The sequence below is a fragment of the Parus major genome, chromosome Z (assembly GCF_001522545.3).
Source record: "Parus major isolate Abel chromosome Z, Parus_major1.1, whole genome shotgun sequence".
Lineage (NCBI taxonomy): Eukaryota > Metazoa > Chordata > Aves > Passeriformes > Paridae > Parus > Parus major.
This window is the reverse complement of record NC_031799.1, coordinates 33,946,914-33,964,271: the sequence shown is the minus strand read 5'-3', so window position 1 is coordinate 33,964,271 and position 17,358 is coordinate 33,946,914. Positions and strand designations below refer to the sequence as shown.

At 34.4% G+C, this 17,358-nt stretch overlaps 1 protein-coding gene across 10 annotated transcripts in view; it reads right to left on the bottom strand.

Moving 5' to 3' along the window:
* Positions 1-2,022: 2,022 nt before the first annotated feature.
* VPS13A (vacuolar protein sorting 13 homolog A) overlaps positions 2,023-17,358 on the bottom strand; it is a 111,656-nt gene continuing 96,320 nt past the window's right edge. For 4 of the 10 annotated variants that reach the window (XM_015652863.1, XM_015652865.2, XM_033520674.1 and 1 more), the window contains 4 exons: positions 8,856-8,941; positions 8,149-8,272; positions 6,641-6,715; positions 2,023-4,841 (listed from right to left, as the gene is read on the bottom strand). In XM_015652863.1, the coding sequence (XP_015508349.1) occupies positions 4,791-4,841; positions 6,641-6,715; positions 8,149-8,272; positions 8,856-8,941 (336 nt within the window). In that variant the 3' untranslated portion in view covers positions 2,023-4,790. The other 6 variants (XM_015652867.2, XM_015652868.2, XR_004500561.1 and 3 more) reach the window with 5 other exon arrangements.

The window sequence follows — 17,358 nt, the reverse complement described above, 5'->3', positions numbered from 1 at the left end:
ACCTATTGTCCTAAATTGTTGCTCAGAGAATAATTCAAAAGCATTTTTTGTTGTAAGATCCAAAGATAATGGAATCTTACTTCAAAAATTTCAGTCACATGAAAAGATGTAAACAAGATACTTTTCAAGGGCAGCAGATTTATTAAGAAGAAAGCATATGAAATGCCCAAAAGCCTGGACTGCTTGATCCAGTTTTGAGCCTCCTTGAACTTCCAGAAAAATATGATTAAATTCTTAGAGGTTTCTTCTGAGAGTCAGAGCTATTTATGTGAGTAGGACACTTGCACCATGAATGTGGGAACCTGGCTTTGCTGGAGTTTTGCAGATGGTAAGACTGTTACCATTGCAGGACCCATCGGAACAAGATTGCTTTATTGTCACACTTCATACACAACAATTAAAAGCATACATGAAGGCGCTTACCAAGACAAACCTCTGCACATAGTTCTCAATCAGCTTGTTGCAACAAGGAGTGAACACACACAAAGACAAAAAAACACTTGGAGACATTGAGCAAAAAGGGAATTCCGTTTTTACCCCTTTTTGCCTATTAGTGTCCTACCTCATTATGCCTGTTCTGGCATTGTGGAAACCTTTGATGTACCATGACAAGTTAAAATAAAAAAAATAACGCAAGACATTATTTTACTTCTTGTTGGAACAGACTTAAAACAAATTTACTCTTCCCTTGAGGTATTACAAGAATATTTAGAATTCTTGTTCCAGATTTGCCATGAAGACAATAAAATCCAAATTATTAAATCTTGTGGGTGTGGTCAGTTAACTTTAGATTCTTGCAGTCACAAAAGCAAAAATTGTGACCAAGATCATAGTTGCACGGATTAGATAAAGCTTTGTCTCCCAGATGATGCATAGATGTACTTGCATACACTAGGCAGAAAATTTCCAAGTCCAAGTCCCAAGAATAATTTTGTAAAATGCTAAAGATAACAAATAGCTAACGGCATACATACAGAATCTTTATAATGAGAAAAAAATTCAAAAGAAGGTTCCATCTTCTTGGGTTATTCTAAGCCCAAGTACAGGCTCAGTAGAGAATGCATTGAGAGAACCCCTGAACAGGACTTGGAGATGCTGGTGAATGAGAAGCTGGAGATGACCCAGCCAAATGCATCCTAGGCTGCATCCCAAGCAGTGCAGCTAGCAGGGGAGGAGGGGACTCTGCCCCTCTATTCCAGCTTCATGAGACTGTACCTGTAGTGCTGTGCCAGCTCTGTGGCTCTCAATAGAAGACATGGACCTGTTGCAGATGGTCCAGAGGAAGGCTAGGAAGATGGTCTGAGGGCTGGAGTAGCTCTTTCATGAAGACCGAAGTCTGAACAAGACGATGAGGGGCAGGGGCAGGGCGGGGGCAGGGCAGGGCAGGGGAGATGACGTAGCAGCCTTGTGTACCTACAGGGGACTACAAGAAAGCTGGGGTGGAACTTTTTGACAATACAGGACAGGGAGGGAACAGCTTCAGACTGAGTTGGTTTAAATTAAGGTGTCAGGAAGGAGTTCTTTCCTGTGAGGAACCACTGCAGTCAGATTGCCCTGGTAAGTTGTCCATGCCTCAGCCATGAACTATTCAAGGCCAGGTTAGATGGGCCACTCAGCAACCTGGTCTAGTGGAAAGTGTTTGGAACTGGGTCATCTATAAGGCCCCTTTCAACCCAAACCATTCTATGATTCTATCATCTGGCAACATCATTATGTCTTTTTCAATACAGCTACAGAAAAAAAAAAAAAAAAAAAAGCCAAAAAAAACTCCACACCCCCAAAATAGCAATTTTAAAAGGAACTTACATGTGTTAATCCAGTTACTAAAAACTTGTCTTAGAACAGTAAACGAAAGGTTAAGTTCTAAAATCTGTAATTCTGTTTTCCTGAGATGGCTGCAAGAAAAGTTTGACCATGTGTACTCAGAGACAGGATTTGACTTTATCTATGAAATTCTGAGTAACGGTATTATTTGTTAATTAAAGCAGTACATAAAGAAAGCAAGTAATAATCACATTTCAGTCAAATAAAATTCAGTTTATCTTTATTCAAGATTTAAAGAAGGGTGGGGTAAGTTGGGGTGGAAACCAATAGAGCCATGCCATGAAAGCCATGCAGCTGAACAAAAAGGAAGTGCGACAATCAGACTTACAAATGTTTCAGCAATTTCTTAGAGGTAATTGTAACCCTTATCAAACTGAGAACACAAATGACATTTCTTAAATGTATTAATTTTACATAACAGTCATATTGAAGAGGAGTGGTTCTTTCTTTACTGAAAGTGGCATTTCAGTAAAGGTCAAGATACACTTTTAAACACCACAGTGGGCAGAACTAAATGCCTACATTTTAATTTTTATCGACATCCCCTTTTCTAGTTGCATATACCCTTTCAATAAAAGCTAACATACCTATTCAGCCTTCTTGTTGAAGAAAATATGCATATTGCAATAAGAAATGAGGCACAGCAGAGAAGACATCTCATACAACCGGCAGTAATCCAGAAAATTTCATGATGGCACAAGTCTCTAAATACATTTCTTTTCACCCTGGGGTGATATATAGTTAAAGAAGACAACTGGTGTTTGTCAAGAAATGACAAAATTCTTTCATGACTATATGGAAAAGCTTTATAAAAAAAACCAACTAAGTCAAAAGACACGAATTATGGACTAGAAAAGGGATCTATTGAAAATCATATTTTCATTACAAGTGGAAACCAAGGGACGTAGAAGAGAAGTCCCACATTGACTTCTGGACATTTCAGACTCTGTCTTAAGGCTTTTAGATAGAAGAAGATCAAAATAATTTTAAAGTCTGTAAGAAAAATGCCAGTCTGGGGGAATTTATATCTTTTCCAAAACATGAACTGCTTAACCACAAATATGCACATTTAAAGTAAATCCTTTCACATTAGGAGTTAAATTGCTTAAATATTACCAAAGTGCCAGCTAAGATTTGAGAATTCGAGTTTGTTGGCAAAATAAATGTAAGAAATAACTAAAATAGAGGCTCTGTGGAGAGAAAATATTTAGAATCTGGTAAATGGAAAAGCTACACACAAATGGGAATGTACAAGAACAAACAAGATGTATTGTAAGTGAAATTTGCAGTAAATGCTGGGGATGCAGAGGAGACCACCTACTTATCAAGAACATTATAAGGCTTTTAAATGAACTATCATGCCTAAGACAGAAATGACAGATGAAAAACAAATAGACAGATAAAGAATGGTACTCCGTTCACCTAAAACTACGACTTATCTAAGGCAAAGTATGGAAGTTTGGCATGATATAACCTGAGTTAATACTCTTGGTATGTACTTGGTGTACAAAATGATTGGAGTAACACCATCATTGTAATAGTCTTTAATCCCCTTATAATATTTTTATTCCATTTGCAATTTATGGGGAAAATTGCCAGATTACTGGTATTTAGTAATCTGCTAAATGGTTAAACACCAATGGCAAGACTTACAGTAAATTAAATATCTGCAACTATAGGTTACACGCTAGTTGTTTTAGATTTACAATAACGGAACAGTCTGGATACTTCAAGCATCATCAGCAATGTTAGAATTCTATCCTGTAGCTATAAATATTCCAAACTATTTTTTGGAAATAATATTTTGGCAGTAGGTGCTTTCTATATGTACAAGATATTTTGAAGAATTTGATATGGGAATTTATAGAAATCTTCATGTAACACTATTGTTTCATGTACTTTTTGTATCAACTGCAGTAAATGGCCATTCAACAATACTATGACTACGACATCTAAGAAATAAACAGAATTGCAGACATTCAAGCTAATAAAATGCTGCTGTCTGGATATGAAACGAAGTTTCATTGGGTAAGAAAAGTTAATAAAAGCAACTGTGACATATAATATTTATTATTTAATATAAATTTGACTTCACTAGTCACTTGCTTAGCACACAATATTGTGTAATTCAAGGCATTTATATTTGGTATGCAACAGTGCACTTATAACCCCATAAACTCCTTCTTGAGTTGCAAGACTATTTCTAACTTCTATTTAAAATAACAGGCTTTTATTCATGTGTTTAGTGCAGAGTTAATTGTCCCCAATACGCATTTTTGTAAACTGTTAAATTTTCTGCAATAATTGATAGAGGTGCTGCAATATTTCCTTGAGTAGGTTGTAAAAAAGTTCACACTAAAAGCAACAGTGTACTGTTAATGTGACCTGGTCCATTCATTTACAAAAAGCCCTAGTATAGTCAACTAAGCAGCCCCTCGTGACCTAAATTCAAATTCTCTAATCAGTAGCCTCCTTCTTATATTCTGAGTTACAACACTAGTGATTAAGTTAACATTTTCTCTGACAAAGAAATTTGTATTTCAACACAGCCTCAAGTCATATTAAAACCAAAACATGAAGTACTGATTTTCACAATTAAATCAAAATTACAAGGTTTGCTCCAAATAGTATCATAAGAATTATTCCAGAGTTCAATTTCAGTATCAAAGATTAAGACAAACTCACTTTATACTGCTTATATAAAAAATGAAATCTGAAATACTTACATTAAAAAATCAAGCAAACCAAGACAAAACTTGGCAGACATTTTTTATCATTACGTATTTTTTAAGCTAACATCATCTGTTTTTCTGATATAGACTGTTGTGACCATAATAAATAATTGGATAAATCTTCCCTCCCTCCTGTTTTTGCTTTTGTTGATGATATTCAAACAGTTCTGCTTGTGAAAGAAGAATTAAAAGGAAGCTGTTCAGTGTTCTTCATATCTTGGTGTTTTCCATTCATTACAATTTTGGATGACTCTCTCGTACTTCTTCTAGTTTAGACAGGATCCACTGTGTGAAGAAAAAAGTAAAAATTAAAATCTTTCTGTGGTACAAAACAGACAAAGCAGCTGAAAACTAGAATGGTTTTTGTCACTGCCTTTACTACCTGCTCTCTTCCTAACTGAGTTTTAAGACCGTGTTAAAAATTATTCTGTGAGTATAAACCCCTGGCTTTCTAACAAAAGTGGAGCCATTTAAGCACCAATATTTGACATTTGATACCATGTCTAATTAAACTTGTTTCCCGCTCTGTACTTCAAGGAATAAGATTTGAAAAAGAAAAGAAGACAACATTTAATCCCCATCCTGGCTCTGCTTTCATCTACAACTCTAGACAAATCAGAGACAACAGAGAAGCAAGGATCACAACAGCAGTCAGAAGACAGTAACAGCAGCAGTGTGATAGGTTATTTAGAAAAAAAGCCTTATTTAACTAGATCTTGTTCCTTTTAAGGAATTTCATATTGGACTATTTACATTACATAAAAGGGAAATTAGTTTCCCAAGAGTATTGAAGAAAAAAAAAAGGAGGGCTGGGGGAAAGTGCAGTGAGATGGAAGTCTAGAGTAGATCATGAAGTTATATCAAGGGTCTGCCATAAAAGATATGCATACTGCTTTGAAGAAATATGAGTGGATTATTATAAATCAGAATGTGTTACTGTATGAGGTTCTATCCCCTCATATGAACATTTGTGTTGGCTTTGTGAGGTTCCTGTGCCTCTCTAGGAAAGTACACACCCCAGTATTTTTGTGAAAGATATACTCAAATTTTTCACCTTTCTTTTCCTTACTTAAGACTTGTGGTATATGTAACATGACGTACTAATTTCACTTTTGGAATTGTTTCTGATTTAGCTGGGGCATAGATTGGATTTCTTTCCCAGAGAGACTAATGGATCTCAGTAGTGCCCACCCTTGTTCCACCAGAGTCAAAATGAAAAAAAATAAAAGCTCAGTACCTTCAGTGATTACAGGCAAGTCAAATTTAGCATAGGACTCTTATCTTACCTCTGAAAGTAACTGCTATCACTTACGTGTAGCTAGAAACTACCCTCACAAAGACAAATGCAAACTAAACTGGTAAGAAGATGCAGAAGCAAATTGAACTAATGAGAGAATGCAACTTCTGCAAGCTGTCTGTAGCCACGAACCCAGGGAACTACACCCCACTAAAACATATACAAGACTCATTCATTTTTTGTGAAAATTACCAGCTATACTAGTTAAAAACAAGGCCGAACTTTCACCTTATAGTTCTGGTAGCAGATCTGAACTGTTCCTACCATCTGTTACAGTCAAAGCTAGTGATGTCAAAATGAAGATGTTACAGAGAAAATGTATAAAAAAATAGCAGCAATATCATTTATCAATTAAACTACTGGAATTTTTATTAAGGATAGTCTTCATTCTTCAGAAAAACCTGTATTTTGAAGAGCAGAGCAGTAACAGCCCACCCCTGCCCACCACCTGGAACTAGAAGTAGTGTGCAAATACTTTTGTTCTATTAAAATGTACTATTTTAATTCACATTCTAGATTGTTTAGTTTTGGTTAGCATTCCTGTTTAATCAATCTTTTGTCAGACTACTGTAATTCAAAAGATTTATGTGGAGAAAAGTCTGGTATTGGAATTGAGTATTTTAGAATTCAATACTGAGTAAATTATTGCTTCTTCCATGTGTGTAACAGATATATGGAAATACTGAATTTTAAATGTACGTAGTTTCAGGTTAAGATTATTTCTGTTAAAATTTTGACTTTTTAAGTCAAATTTACCACTATAATTTTAATTGTATTTTGACTTTACCTTAGCATCCTCTGGACTTCTAAAATTTATAATTTTTCCAAATTCTTTGGCATGGAAGACAGACTTAACTCGTTCCTAAAAAACAAAAAACCAAAACCAAAACAGTAACTCAAAATTCAAGTTAGTTACTTCAGGCTTTAAGACTACAATGCTATTTACTATCAAGGCAGCTATAATGGTTCAAACAGCCACGTGTACCAAGAACAGTCATCTGAGTATGTTTGCATCACATGCACATACCCTGAGAGAGACCATTTTCTGCAGGAAAGCACAATAGAGTGAACACTCCAGCAGTAACAGACTTCCCTTTTTACCATGGAGTCCCTGGATAAGGGTCTATAAACGTGTGTAGAATGGAAGGCAGATAATGGACATGTGGTAACAAAATCCATTACTCCCCAAGGCTTTAATTTGCAATTCTCCTTCAAGTCATTACTTGAGTGGACATTCCACCAATACTGACTTGCAAGTAGTGGACTACTTTCAGGTAGTGAAAACAGCAACTTAGGCTTCAGAAAGAAAAACATAAGGAGTTATTTGCAAAATATAGTTTCCAACCATAGTTTTCAAAAAGAGCATACTGCAGACATGTAAATGGATTCTGAAATGACTGCTGTGTAGAGGTAAAGATGGATATGTTATTCAGCATTGTCTGAAATGGCAGAAACGCTAAGAATTATTTCATCCTGTAAAAGTTCACTTGCTGTCAGAAATCCAGTTTGGAGGATTCCAAACCAATATGGCTCTGCCTTTCATGCTCTCTGCAATAGAAACAAATAATCTGAGTGAAAAACTGAATGATGTTGTGCACCATCAAGACCGTCCTGACAATCAATATGTGTAATTACACACGTGAAGCTTACTAAAAATAGAAACAACCCACTGGCAGACAAATTTACTGAATCAAAGTTCAATAAAGTACAGCTAATATACCAATAAGAATTAATTTTCTAATTTAAGAAACTGGTCTGTAAATAGTCATTGGTGGTCATCTTTCTCCTTATGTCCTCTGCCAGCTTACCAGGGTTTTTAAGGCATTTTAAGGATTTTTTTAAGGAAAAATTGCAACTAAGAGCAAAATTCTTCAATTTGTATTGAAAGGGGAAAAATATATGCCATTACAGTTATTTTTAAAGACAATAAAACCTTATTATGTGCCCCAGAGAGCATAATAAAAATATTCTGTGATCTTCTGATCCTTTTATCATATTGGCATCTTCCAGACTATGAACAAACACTGAACTGGTGCATACAAACAAAAATTTCCTACAGCTCAAGGAATAATCTCATCTGCAAAGACTAAGTCTCCATGCTGCTTATAACTAGCTAGTCAGAGACTAGCTATTTGAGGAGTTCACTCATGCCAAGCTTCAACTCCTTTCTCTGAGTGTATCTCAAATACAAAGGAGATCAAGAATTCAGGAGAAGAGTGAGCAGAAATTCAAAGTTCAATTACATAAATAGTAACACAAAAACAGTAACAACAAAACACAGTAAAAGCAATGTACCTTGGCTTCTATGCGCAATCTTCGACCATCAATGATGAATGGTTCTTTGGTGAACTCATCGTAAGTGTACTGCCATTCACATGTCAGCTGTCCAAATGCCCCTTTTGTCACAAATAACACACCGCTAGGCACCAGAAAATAAAAGTAGTTTTAAAAATTAATGTAAAAATACTTAAAAGTTACCATGTTACCCTTGCGCTAGTGAATTAATTTGTCATTGCAAAATAGGTTTAATCTTATGATCTGTAATTATACAGCGCACTTTCCAAAAGAGTGAAATTTGAAACTCCCTCTAACATTTAAAATACTGTTTCATAGCACTACTTCAAGCTGTATTTGAGATCCTCCTCCACTGCTAGACATTGACTGTTTTTGTATTATCCTTTCTTTCCTTCCATACACCATCTCAAGTGAATCCCACAGTTCAGGTGATTTCAGTCTAACCCAGCTTATAACAAATCCTTCTCAGCTAAAGAAATCTTAAAATCAATATTTCTTTCCCTTCTAAAATAGGAGAGAAATAATATTGAACACTCTCCTGCTGAAAATGACACTGTTGAAGATAATTATCAGCATATTAGGACACCCCACCTCATTATTTTGTCTACATATATGATGACACTACAGGTACTGATCAGCAATCATCACGGCATGCACATTTTGACAACTGTTCTAAGTACATATTATTTGGAGTCGAAACTATTTACCTTTTTGTTACCATTAACAGATCTGTACTGTTGACCATAGCATGTGCAATATATCTGAGTTTTGCAAATCTTCCATTTTCAATTTTCTAAAAGAGATAAAATTTTTATAGCTTTGAATATGCTAGTAATGTACTAATTTTGTCTTTAAAAAGTACTTTTGCTCCAAAAATACAAATTGTAACAAAGCACATACTCTTAAAGAAAAGGCTACTTTTCATAAAGTCAGAATATAGCTAACATCTGTAATATCTAATATTTGTAACTACTTGGTTGCTATTAATACACCTATGTAAATAAAACTCAATCCTAACCAAAACTGACAAGGAACAATATAATTTTTTTTAAAAATTCAGGATTCAGTTTTCTACATCTTTTTGGTACACACTGAACTTCTGGCAACACATTTCTGAGACAACAAACAAAATAAAGATTCCTTTCCTACTTTATCTCATTGCCTCCAAAATACTGACTGATTAACTCTGAGAATAAATTTATACCTAACTGTATATAAGAACCCTTATGTCAACAGTGGGACTTACGATAATGCACTTGAGTAATATTTGGGATTCCTGTATGTTATTTTGTTTCCCCGTGAACTTAACCATTTCCTAAAATTAATGTGTAGCAGAATACTTTTAATGTGCAACATACTTTAAATATTGATGACAGCAGATTAGTAACTTTTTGAAAACAGAAGCCCTGTACCTCTCACTTGGCAACCACTGGATTTCTAACTTTCTGAGCAGTGAATGATTAAACTAGTGGTCAAATTAATATTGCTGCATCTTGGTTGGGAATAGTAACACGATTCCTTGTATGCTTCCCAGCTGTTACAACTTGTAAGCAATACCAGATTAGAACAAACTAGCATGATTCAATAAAGTTTTAACTACAAACATATAGCTTCAGATATGTATGCCAGAAGTTCAAAAATACCTAGATCAGTTCTTAAAGCAGTTAAGAAAGCAAAGCCAATTAATGTGTGTTCCCCAATGCAGTAAAATTATGAAGATGTTTTATTATTGTAAAAAACTTCAAATTTGACTGCATGGATAATTCCACTTGCCCAGAGATGTTTTCAAAAATACATTTTCCCCAAAGATACTGATTCTTTTGTGACTAAAATGCACGAATATTTGAGTAGCAGGTTACCCCAAAGACAGCTTTCCAAAAAGCTCTTAGAAAGGTCAAATGACTTCTCTTTCCCCAACTCTGTTAGGCTACAAACCACAGCTATCAGTCATGCTCCTACTTAAGACACTGCTTGCATTCATTTCTGCAAGAGCTAGTGTCAGGAGCAGGAAGAATTCAGCAAGAAGAATGATACAAGAAATGAGGAACTAAGGGCATGGATTTTTTATTTATTTATTTATTTATTTATTTTAAATTTTTGGAAGCTTCTTATTCAAGCTTTATTGAGGCGTTGCTCTGCCTCTGAAATGTGTCTCTCCCTGCCTCTTGTATTAGAAGCTTGGACCTAAATAAATAAATAACTTAAAAAACCTCTCTAAAAGGTAGCCCCTACACCATTGCAGTACATAACACGCTGAATGGTTAGAAGACAAAGGAGGCTGTATGGACAGAATACAAACAGCATGGATAGGATACCTGATCTACATGTCAAGCTACTGGTCTAGGTCTGTGCTATGATGGACTTTCATTAGTGGCCTGGAAAGAAAGACAGGGAAATGGAAGAGAAGGCTGACAGGAAATTAAAGAAAAAACGTGTTGGAAAGAGCAAGGATGGTTCAGAATAGGTATAAAATACACTTAACTGCAAGACACTGTGACAATGACACAAATTTCTCTTACTGACCAAACATAAATATCACACAGAATGACCAGTATCTCTGTTCTATTCACAGTAAGTATAGGGCAAAAGCATTTAGCAATTTAGCCTTATTAGGACAGAGAGGATTTTCTAGTGAAAGAAATTACTTTCTTTCAGTTTTCTTCGCATAGCACTGAAGTAAGGCTCTCAATCTAAATATTAATATCCCATAGGTGGGATTTAGGAAAGGGGTGTGACCTCTTTCTGTCTTCTCATTAGCTTGCTAGCTAATTTTCAACAAGTCACGTCTCCCTGCTGTAACTTACTCAGCTTGCAGATAACAAATTCGGAATTGTGAAAATTATTATGGAGATACAGTACTTAACTACTGCACAAGTGACAACCTTAAACAAAAGCTATTTAAACATATACCAAATTCCACAGAGTGTTTCATTCTACCAAGATTCCCAAACACATGATTTGTGGAGCACAAAAACATTGTTGGCATGTGGAAAACACTGAGATAACTAATTCTCATTGTTAGCTGTGAGTCAAAAGTCATAAACTCAAGTTATCTGTGTTTTGTAGACAACAGGAGTTAATTGGGAAATAAAATACACAGAAATACTGCACAAGCTATTTAGAAAGGGAACACATGGCAATGCTAAGCAGTAACTACTTTTAAATTTTCTGCCTTTGGATTTTTCTACATTTTATTTACAATCTTGATCACTTTTAGTGATCAAGATCAATTATTTATTTTCATTATGAAATACATCATAGAGCTGACAATTCTTATAACAAGCTGTCTACTACACTCTGCTACTGAAGTGCCTTATACAACTCAAATGTAAAATTATATATAATTGATCACTCAATACAGATGCATAAATAGTGCTTAGAACTTTTATGATACATAGCTATTGTTTAGAGAAAGACAGCAAGTTGGACCACTGTTTGGTGATGCAAAACTATGAAAGTTAACATTGATCAATCATTCTTTGTTCAATGTTAGTTTCAACATCATAAAAAACACATAAAATTCTTTAAAAACATGTCTGCGTTTTGAATTAAAATAATTTTAATAACCTGATTAAGTACATGCAAATCTATTTTAAAAAGACACTCCAAAAGCTGTAAAGTAGGAAATAACACAAGAAGAGATACCCTTCTTTGCAAATTCTTACCTGTAGTACAATTACTTAGATGTCACTGCAATAACCTAACAGTAAATATGATCAGTTTTGCAGGATATGTAAACATGCTCAATGTCTTAAAGGTGGCATCTCTGCACTTGGAGAGATTCATAACCACACCATACCCCCTTAATGTAATGAGAAGCAAGCAGAGAGGCCTATGACAAAGTTAGAAATTATACAGATCAAAATTAGATACTGGAGGCAAAAATTAAAATATGATTCTTCTAGTTTCTTAGAACTAGGTAACAGTTCTAAAAAATACTAGTAGTATGTGTGATACTTAAGTCAGAATGTTTGATACCCTTCTTGAACTCATCTCAGATGAAGCAGTATGTAAAAAAATACTGAAAAGGCTGTTACTACTTAAAAAGTGGTTATAAATCTGCTGTTCTCTCTTGATGTTCAAATTACCTTTTATCTGGACTACCAGTGTATTTCCCCATGAACCGTTTACTGTACAAATGTGTGAATTCTGAAGGTAATTCACTGTTGTTGCTAGAAACTCCAATCCTGAATGCATTTTTCAGCTCAAATTACATGGTTAATTTTTCAAAAGCTGCAGAATTGCTAATTTCAGCAGGCTAACCTGGTATGATTACCTAGTCAGTCTTCCCCACAGAAATATTACATAGTTCTAAGTAGCTCCCAGCTGACCTGTTAGATGTAAGCTTGAATGAGTGTGAAAAAGGGGGAGAAAGTGTTAAAGAAAAAACAGCATGTAAAACATTCATTTTTGCCATGCAAAATTCTCTCATCAGTTATGAATAATAACCACTGATAATCTTTTATTAACTACTTCCGGATTTCAGTTATCCCAATGTTCAATGCCATTATACAAAACCTAAAGCAATGTGCAATGTCCATGATGTTTTAGAGTCTGTATTCAAGACTCCATTTAGCCATGCTGCACAGTAACTCTGATATCAACATGGTTTTATTAAAATCAGTGGGAATTTGTGGTCATGATTAACCTGTCAATCTAAGGCCACAGTATGCAAGACAATACAAATTAGGACATCAGCTTTCAGAATGTGAAACTCCTACTCTACAACAGAAAAACAGATTGCTTCTGCTGAGAATTATTTTAATAAATTTTTGATCTGAATACAGAGGAGAATTTGTTTCAGCAGCTGAAATGAAGAAACCATACTGACCTATACTTCCATCATGACAACCACATCTGTTCTGTTTCCTGCCAACACAACCAAATTACTTGATTCATACCATTTGAAGCATTATTACAGCATCAGCAGGGAAATTAAAGAATATTGTCTTTAAGCTTCAGTCACAGTCAAGTTAAAATGAAACTGAGTAATGCAAGCTTCCATGTTCCTCTGGAACAACTGGTGTTAGCTAGTTTCAGACAGCTTCCTATAAACATCTTCTATTTGGGTTTGGGCAACCGCTATGTAATAGTACCCAAATGTTACATATTTCAGTGGTAAGGCTCCTGCTTCTTCCTTTAACCTACACAGATAAGGTTTCCCAAAGCACAACAGATCATGACATCTGTGACTAAGTAAAGGGACCAGAAAACTAGATGGCATGCATGAGTACCTGGTAAGTGTCTGGACAATGTCAAATAAAAATGAAGTTATTTTGAACTTCACAAAGAATATAATTTTATGAAGTGAAACCTATCCTGAAGTTTTAGGGTACTTCAGGATATGGATGTTTATGCTTTAATTTGAATCCAAGCTCAAGAACAGTGAGGGAAAGACAGAAAGAATTAGCATGACATACTTTTCTGACTCCTCGGATGTTCTTCCTGGCAGACCAAAGTGTGAATACTAAGGAACAAGGGCCTGCTAGAATCGCTTCAATATCCTACCTGATATGAAGCTCATAACCAAAAAGAATCACTAAACCAAAAGCTGAACACCTCAAATACAACAGGATATGGTATTGAAGCACAGTTTTGAAGGACTGTCTTCTCTGAAGCAACATAATAATGCAGCAACCTTTAACACAGTATAAGTGTCCTCACAAACTCACAGATTATAAAAGCATATTAAAAATAATAATAATAAAAAAATTGTGTATGTTTTGAGGTTAGGCAGATATTGACACAGCAAAGCACTGACTGCACAGCACAACTGGTAATGACTTGGCTTCAAAAGCACAAAACCAGTCTTTCAGCTTCATTCCCTGGCAAGGCCAAGATCTCACATGTCTATTGCTTCTGGAAATGACTAATAACAATTTATGTATAAACAGTCTTTTAAATGATCTCTGAAACTGTCTAGTATCCCCTGGCACTGACCTATGTCTACAGAGCATCTTGAGAAAACCAGACCACCAGAGAAGCCTGAACAAAACAGATGTACTGGATAACATCAAAGGTAAAGAGCACAGGCAGTTATTCATCTCAGCAAGGAGGAAGTTGTACAAGTCACTAGAAGAGTAAAACTTAACTCTTGGGAAAAGCTGCATTGTCAATTTTTCAAAAATTTTAGCAAAAATTTAGCATATCTGAGACATAAGGAGTACTTAGATCTCCAGTTTTCAGGGAGAGTACTGGACTTCAAATTCAATTCAGCATTTGGGATGGGATGGGATGGGATGGGATGATTATGAAGCCAGAAGTTAAACTGTTAAAATATTTAAAATTGAAGAAAAAACATTTGAAAAGATGGTATCTTTTTTTTGCTATGTTACTTTAAATCCCTAGAGAAAATAATCTCTAAATGTTTTGGAGTTTTTGTTTTAGTTTGGGGTTTTTTTTCCCATCCTGAAAGAACATCAGTTCCTGCTATTAGTTTTCACAGCTTTTTGTCCCATGATCTAAAGAAAAATTAAGTACTAATATCCCAAACAGTGAAATTTTTTGTTATCCCAAATCCCCATATCCACAGGTCCATTTATTCCTTTTTCCATATATATTCAGAGAAGCCTAGATTCAAGAGAGAAACAAGTAAAATACTTGTACAAAACTACTATCTTTTCCATTAACACAAAAACTCCAAAAAATAGAAAAAACAGAATTATACTCCACCAAAGAGACAAAATATTCTACAGCATAAAATCATATCTGCCAGCTCCAGCTAGCAAAATCTGTTAGTTTTGTTAGGCTTTTTTTTTTTCTTAGTTTGCATTCTATAACTTTTTAATCTAGCAAGTAAAGAATGAATTTTTTCACAAATTACACTGTGGTGTAACTTGAATTAGTAATATCTGACCCAGTAATATTATCATTCATGCTTAATTTTACCTCCATGTTCTGCATAAATTTGTAGGATTTCAAGTAAAAAAAAAATTAAAATCCAGGACAATTGTTCATAAGGATTTAGGAAGAATTAGAATCTTCTAAGGATGAACTATGTTTTTCTCATAAAATTCCCCTAAAAATGCATTTTTTCTAGAAAAGACTAGAAAAAGAAAAACTATTTTATAGGATAAATAAAGAAATTGCAGTAAAACAGCATAAAGGAAAAAGATAACGTTAAATAACATTACTCTGAATTTTCAAAACCCAGTGAAGTTAACTAAATGTGACAGTCACCCTTCCATTATATGTAACAATTTCCCCAACTTTTTGGTATCATGCATCTTTTGACAAAATTGAAGAGGAAGATGATTTCCTACACTCTTCAAAGAAATATGGGAGATCAATTTGTACCTGAAACATTCAAAACCCTTCACCCAGTGTTTCAGGCAGTAACACACTGCAATACAGCCTTTCATCTGATTCTGAAAGGCATCTCTTTGAGGTGACAGCATTACAAAACTAACAGCAACACATGACCTGTAGCAATCAAAAGCATCAGCAATTTCAGCTACAACCATCTCCCAAATTTAGTTTGTCCCCCTTTGTCTCCATGACACTAAAGACAAAGCCCAAAGAGATCACCCTATGCAGCAGTTTTTGAACGCACAGGGCCAGAGTAAGCAGCCTTGACAATTTTAATGGTTTTTCCCCCAGAATTTTGATAAATGGAAGCCAAGAGACAATGAAAGACGTAACATTACTTCATTAAACATGCTAACATTTCAGAAGTTCTTATTGTTTTAGAGCAATGCTGACTGTCCAAATGGTGGCAGAAGAATTAATTCTCATTATAATACTTATTGGTACCAAATTATCTATTACAAGAAAAACTTTAAAGTGAAACACAAAAATCTGAATTTAGTAACAAACCACAAAAAAGAATGAGAAAATTTTGCAAGCATTTCAGTGAATATGGAATAAATACTTCTTTTAAGAAACCAGTAACTTGTAAAGATATTTGGTAGAATTTATAGTATCAAATTGTAGTTGATCAGTGTTGACACTTTCCCCTCACCCCCCAAGTCTAGGTAAATAAGAAACTAAGTAAGTCTGCATATTACATATGTTTTATTACACAGTGGCTTGAATAACTACTAGTATTTTTTTACATCTGCCTGTGTTTTTTACATGGAGTTTAGTTCTGGGGCGGATTTTTTACTTTTTTTGTTGCTATATAAGTAAAAATGTTGACTTACAGAATTAGTAATTTATAGTCAAAATAAAAACCAAAATAAACTCTTATTTCACATGCTTAAGGATACCAAAAGATACACAAATAAGTATTAAAAAAATTATGATAAAGCAAGTGATAAATGAAAAATTAAAGGTTTATGATAACAATTCTTGAAAAACATGTGTATTTTATCTATTCAATACCTTTATAAGCCATTTAGTGTTCTTACACTATCTAGTTTCAGGAAACATGAGAAACAATGTTGGAACAGAACAGATGAATCCATTTTAGATATACTTTAGACATGTTTATTGTTAAGAAGAAAAGCAGACAAAATAGTTTTGAAATAGTAATTGAAAAAACAGTCAAACAGTATTTTAACACCAATAAGGACTGTACAAATCAATAAAGTTTTACTAAACACATTAAAAGCAATAGTAAATTACCCTGTTAAACACTTATATAAATGCAAAAAACATTAAACACAGCTGATAAAAATACATCTGGAAATAAACTCTAAGTCATGGTATTACTTATTTCTTCATATTCAATACTATTTTACCTAATGTCTGGTTTTATCTGTAAGACTATATTTATTATATTATTTGCTTGTTTGCCTAGCACTCATCATCATACAGTTTATTATCCCCACTTTTTTTTTTTCACAGTTTAAAAAGTAAGAATTTAGTATCACAAAACCCCAATTTCTCAGCAGGAATTATAGCAGCAACATTTAAAACTAAAGGTCAAAAGAATGTGACAAAGGCCATATATATCTGGTACAGTCCACATTATCCTAACTGTCATCATCATCACTACTACTGTGAGCCACAGTCCACTCTTTGTAGGCCTGCCTTTTCTGAAAGCATGGTAAGGGAAGAAGAAAGCAGAAGCATTAGTTTAAAAGTACTAGTTTGCCTGGCAAATTTGTTAATTAAAATAAAATCACAGAAAACAAAGAAATTCTGAAGTGACATCCTAAGTTTAGGGCACAGTATGAGCATACAAAATAACCTATATCTTATTTCCTTTGATCATCATATAAAATCTCTAAATCACCAAAAGAAGTTTTATTCCAACCTAATCCTGTA